The sequence below is a fragment of the Otolemur garnettii genome, unplaced genomic scaffold (assembly GCF_000181295.1).
Source record: "Otolemur garnettii isolate 467f Iridium unplaced genomic scaffold, OtoGar3 scaffold00001, whole genome shotgun sequence".
In the NCBI taxonomy this organism is placed as follows: Eukaryota; Metazoa; Chordata; class Mammalia; order Primates; family Galagidae; genus Otolemur; species Otolemur garnettii.
In genome coordinates, this window is record NW_003852396.1 from 59,587,627 (window position 1) to 59,594,009 (window position 6,383).

A 6,383-nucleotide genomic window follows, 5' to 3' on the forward strand; every position below is an offset into this window, starting at 1 on the left:
GGAGGCTGAGGCAGGAGAATCGCTTGAGCCCAGGAGTTGGAGGTTGCTGTGAGCTGTGATGCCACGGTACTCTACCCAGGGCAATAGCTTGAGGCTCTGTCTCAAAAAAAAAAAAAGAAAATACTCTTTCTTATCTAGATCATTAAATATTTATAAATGTAAGCAAAAATGCAATTTTAAAATGACTGATAAAAGAATAAAGTATTTAAAATGAACATATTCCTTTATTAAATGTTTAATGGAAAATGTTATAATTTTTTAAGATTTATTAAGAAAAATAAATTAGGTAAAAAAAATTTATAACTGGTTCAACACATTATAAAAAGACATTAGAGAGGGATTTTTACAACAAAAATATACCTACAGTGGTAATTTGTATTCTCAATTATAAGAATAATTTTTCCAAATAATCAGAAAAATCACCTACTGGAATCATTTTAAACTGGATATCTGAGGTGTGGTAATAATTCCTAAGCTTTATGGATATATAAACTATAAATGGTAACTTGGACCTCTATTTCTGTTCCATCAACTTGAATGATTATTGCTAAGTATCATACCAATTTCTTGCCACATCATTATTTTTACATTAACAAAATTAGTAACATTGAAGTTTTGTTCCATAATTAAGTTTTCAGTGCTTGGTTTATAGGTTAGTTCTAGAAGTGGAAGCCAACAGTATTTGCATTATCATAATCAATATAGATACTGCTTAACATGGAGCCCAATATGGTGCTAATACAACATTTCTTTCTCTATAGGTCCAGTGTGCTACTTCAAAGGTAACTTTACTACACTCAGGACCACAACAACTTCTACTCTTACACCCCACCAATTGTTCAAAACCATTCCAAATTTTAATTTGCTTTATATCCTCCTTGTCCAGTCACTTATTTTCCCTAGAGTTTCTAATCACTACTTTTTGGTTGAAACAAGAAATACGGAATCTTTACTATACCACAAATATCTTCCAGCCTTTTATTCATTCCATCAGAAATGTGGAATCAACTCTCTCTTCTTTTTTGAAGATTATAGGGTACCTCATGGTCTGCTGAACATTGTGCTCAGCTTAGAGTTCACTGATATTTTGTTTTAACTGATTTATTTTTATTGTGTTACATCAAAGTAACAAAAGAAATCTAAAATTAAAATTGCCTAATATCTCAAATAAAGTGAATCTAAATAGTGCTAAGACAACTGGATAGAAATCTGGAGAAACTTAGACATAGAACCATAGCCCATATTGTGCTGCAAAGATAAACTTCAAATGATCAAAGATCTAATGTAAATTTTGAGTAGATAAAAGTCATGAAAAAAAATAAGAAAATTCCTCTATAGCTCTGGTGTTGGTAAATTCCTTCCTACCATGACAAACTCGAAAAATCATAAAAGAAAAGTAAATGAACTTATTTATGACCAAAATTAAATAAAAAGCTAAAGAAACAAAATCAAAAGACAAATGACAAACCAAGAAAAACTATTTGAATCTCAGAGCACAGAAAAAAGGGGCTCATTTCTAGGATGGAAATGGAAACAGAAAATCACAAAAGAAAAACAGGCCTGGACAAGTAGTTCACAGAAAAAGCAATACAGTTTTATCTCACTATCTGTATCTTTAATTTCTCTCAGCAATGTTTTATAGTTTTCAGTGTACCTTATGGCACATTGTTAAATTTATCTCCCCAAGTATTCCCTAAGTTTTGGTGCTGACATTATATTTCAGTTTCTGATTGTATACTGAAACAGAAATAAAATTGACTTTTTGTTTTTTGTTTTATTGAAACAGAGTCTCACTTTGTCACCCTCAGTAGAGTACAGTGGCATCACAGCTCACAGCAACCTCCAGCTCTTGGGCTAGAGCAATTCTCTTGACTCAGCCTCCTGAGTTACTGGGACTACAGGCACCTGCCACAACGCCTGGCTATTTTTGTTGCAGTTGCCACTGCTGTTTTAGCTGGCCGGGGCCAGGTTTGAACCCATCACCCTTGGTATACGGGGCTGGCGCCCTACCCCCTGAGCCACAGGCACTGCCCATAAAATTGATTTTTTGTATGTTGACTTTGTATCCTGTGACCTTGCCAAAGTCACCTATTAGTTCTAGTAGCTTCTTTGTAGACACTTATCAGGTTTTGTACAAGATGGCCATTTTGTCAGCAAAAAGGGAGAGTTTTGCTTTTTCCTTTCCAAACTGTATGCCTTTTATTACTTTTTCTTGTCTCATTACAGAAGTCTATATCCAGAGAAAATATTCTTCATGATAAAGGTTAAATAAAGACATTTTCACACATGAGGAATACCAAGAAAATCTACCACCAGAAAACCCGGTCTAAAAGCAGTGCTGAAAGAATTTCTTCAGACAAGAAGAAAATGATAACAGAAGAAAACTTAGAGCCAGGAATGAAGGTTGCAATCTCTGGATAAATATAATAGACTATTCTTTTCCTCTTGACTTTTTTAAATTATATTTGATAGCATGGCATCTGTAGCTCAAGTGGCTAAGGCGCCAGCCACATACACCACAGCTGGCAGGTTCAAATCCAGCCTGGGCCTGGCCAAACAATGACAACTACAACCAAAAAATAGCTGGGCATTGTGGCAGGCACCTGTAGTCCCAGCTACTTGGGAGGCTGAGGCCAGAGAATCACTTAAACCTAGGAGATGGAGATTGCTGCGAGTTGTGATGTCACAGCACTCTACTCAGGGCAACAGCTTGAGGCTCTGTCTCAAAAAAGAAAAAAATTATATTTGATGGTTGAAAGCAAAAATGATAACATGTCTGATATGCTTAATGCACAGAGCAGTAATATTAAGATAATTGTATTATGAACTGGGAAGGTAAGACCCTGAACGATGGTAAGGATTCCAATTCCACCTGAAATACTAAAATATAGCTATAAGGAGACTGTGACAAATATGCTGAAGGTTAGACAATTAAGTTTGCAAACTCATCCTAGACAAAGTACTACAGTACCTCATTGCTAATAGTGTTATGATCACTTTCAAAGTACTCCCCCTCTTGGGAAACTATGCACTGATGCCAGTGCCTAGTCCACCCTTCAAAGCACTTTTTCTAAGACAAATTGGAAAATCTAATTGTCTGAACTCATATGATGATAGCTCTGATGGCCATTCCAGAAAAAGAGTCCAAACTTGCTCTGAAAGGTGGACTAGGTGACTAGGTGCTGGCGTTGGTGCATAGCTTTCCAAAAGGAGTACATCATAGATGACCATAGTGACACTCAGCAATGAGGTATTCAGCACTTTGTCTAGGATGAGTTCTAGTACTTAATTTTTTGACCTAGTATATACACACATATATTTCTTAATCCCTAGAACAAACACTATAGATAGTATAAAAGAGATATGCTAAAAAACCTATAGCTCCAAGTCCTTAACTTATACCTTTAAGCTAAGAATGATCTTCTCCAGCTTCTTTTAATTTCATCAATTGTTAGCATTTTTCCATACTTTCTTTGCGTTTATACACACACAATTTTGGGGTTTTTTTTAATTATCTGAAAGTTGTAGCTATTAATTTCACCCCTAAATACTTCATCATTTATTTCCTAAAAATAAATTTTTCTACTATATAACCATAATATCAATATTACACCTAGAAGTTAAGAATAATTTATTAATATCATCTAACACAGAGTTTATTCAAATAGCCCCCAACTGTCTTCTCAATATTTTTATTGGCTGTTTTTTTTCTCTGACCCAGGATCCAATGGAGATTCATATATTGCACTTGATTGTTATATTTCTTTATTCTTTCAATTAAAAGTAGTACCCCCACCCTTTTATTTTGGTTTATTTTTTCATGATACTGAAGTTTCTGAATAGTCCAGGCCAACCGTCTTACAGAATGTCCCACAAATTATAATTCTGTCTCATTATTTCTTTTTTTTTTTTTGGAGATGGAGCCTCAAGCTGTCCCCCTGGGTAGAGTGCCATGGCATCACGCTCACAGCAACCTCCAACTCCTGGGCTCAAGCGAGTCTCCTGCCTCAGCCTCACAAGTAGCTGGGACTATAGGCGCCCGCCACAACGCCTGGCCATTTTTTGGTTGCAGCCATCATTGTTGTTTGGCAGGCCCGGGCTGGGGATTCGAACCCGCCACCTTAGGTGTATGTGGCTGGCGCCTTAGCCACTTGAGCCACAGGCACCGAGCCTCATTATTTCTTCATAATTAAATTTTAGCTAATATTTTTGGCAAGAAAATAACATAGGTAAAGTTCTGTGCTCCTTATTGCATGATAGCGTGGACTCATTATTCAGATGCCATTATTATGTAAATACTAAAATAAAACTAAATAAAGTGATGATATATTAAAAAAAAAAAGATGCCATTATTAACATTGCTAAACTTGATCACTTGATTAAGGTGGTGACCTTCAGGATCCTTCCATTATAAAAATATATTTTGGTCTTTGTAATTAATATTATCTATAGGATGATACATTGAAATCATGTCAATATCACTTTATTTTACTATTTACTTCTACAGTCTCCAACTCTGGGGCCTTGGACCAGTACCCAGAACTGTTAGGAAATTAGCCGCACAACAGAAGGAAAACTTAGAGCAATCCAAGCTTCTTCGGTATTTACAGCCACTCCCCATCACTTACATCACCACCTGAGTTCCACCTCTTGTCAGATCCCTCCTCCCATCTCTTGTCATATCCCTCTTCCCAACACTAACACCTCACCCCCCTGCAGAAAAACTGTCTTCAAAAAAGTTGGGGGCCCATGAACTCAGGAATGTATTAACAAACTGTGGTATATGTATACCATGAAATACTATTCAGCCACAAAAAAACATGGTGACTTCACATCCTTTGTATTACCTTGGATAAGTTGAAACACATTCTTCTTAGCAACATATCACAAGAATGGAAAAGTAAATATCCAATGTACTCAGTACTAATATGAAGCCAGTAAACAATCTAAGTCATGCCCACACAGGAGAAAAATCTCATTTCAATTCCAGTTGAGAGGAAGGGGAATGAGAGGAGAGAGGAGGGAGAAGGGAGGGGGATTTGGGCTGCTCCCACTGAATGGGCACAATGTTGGGGTGTATGGCACACCTTTTAAGTGAGGGACATAACTGCAAGAAGGACTCTACCTAACAAATTCAAATATTGTGATCTGGCTGTTTGTATCCTCATATGAACCTGAAATAAAATAATTTTTTTTTAAAAAGGTTGGGGGCCATGATTTACTTAGCTTAATTTTTGTTTCTCCCACTAGGTTGTAAGCTTCACAAGGGCAGAGATTTTTGTCTTTTTAATTAATTGCAATATTTTAAGGCTGATTAAACTGTTTGGCACATAGTAGACCATCAATAAGTGTATACTGAATGAATCATCATTAGTTGATATTCTCTATGAGACTATGAACAATTTAAGGGCAAAGGTGATACTTTTTTTAATCTTTGTATCTTCAGAAAACAAGCACAGCAGTTAACGCATAATAAAGATTCAATTAATGGGGCGGCGCCTGTGGCTCAAAGGAGTAAGGCACCTGCCCCATATGCTGGAGGTGGCGGGTTCAAACCCAGCCCCGGCCAAAAACAAAAAAAAAAAAAAAAAAAAAAAAAAAGATTCAATTAATGTTATTTTAATTTTTAAGGACCATAGGTAAAATAAGTTATAGTATATACAGTTCTTAGTCATTTTCCTCATGTATAAAGTCTTAAATATTCTATTTAACTGTATTACTATAAGAAATAATGAAAGTTATTTTACTATTTCTTCTTAAAATGAACTATGATACAGCAAAAATCCTATTTTGAAATTCAAGGCTCTTAGAAAAAAATATTAAATTATGTAATATATATGAATTTTTGTCAGCTTCACTTTGCCAGCTTACATACTTAATGGTATTCTTCTGGTACAATGCTAAAATACCAAATCACTTTTTAAAGCAATACTAAGTTACTTTACCTGTAATGCTTTTAATGTTTCCTTCAATCCTTCTATTTCTTTTTCTTTTACTTCTGTAGCAAGTTGATATTTTCCCTTTAAATAAATAATATATTTCAATATTTTCCAATGTAAATGACATTATAAAAGGCTAAAATATAAGAATTCAAGAACCAAAGTCTCTACTTTAACCCTAATACTTCACAGGTTTTAACCTCTTATCTGTATTACAAATTACATTTCTAATGATGGAGAATTTATAAAGCTCTGTAATTACTTAATCCATACAACTACAATAAATGTAGTCTAGTTAATAAGATACAGGTGCATTTGTGTTGTGACTATAAAAACACGGGAGAATTTTTTTTAAAAGAAAGTCTTTTGCTAGCTCAGCGCCTGTAGCTCAACCGGCTAAAGCGCCAGCCACGTACACCCAAGGTGGCGGGTTCGAATCCAGCC

The 6,383-nt window shown here is 35.3% G+C and overlaps 1 protein-coding gene across 1 annotated transcript in view; it reads right to left on the reverse strand.

Annotated features, from left to right (window-relative positions):
* Window positions 1-6,383, reverse strand: part of CCDC73 (coiled-coil domain containing 73) — a 124,244-nt gene that overhangs the window by 80,611 nt on the left and 37,250 nt on the right. Inside the window, 1 exon segment of the mRNA XM_003781538.3 lies at window positions 5,946-6,020. Within this exon segment, the coding sequence (XP_003781586.3) occupies window positions 5,946-6,020 (75 nt within the window).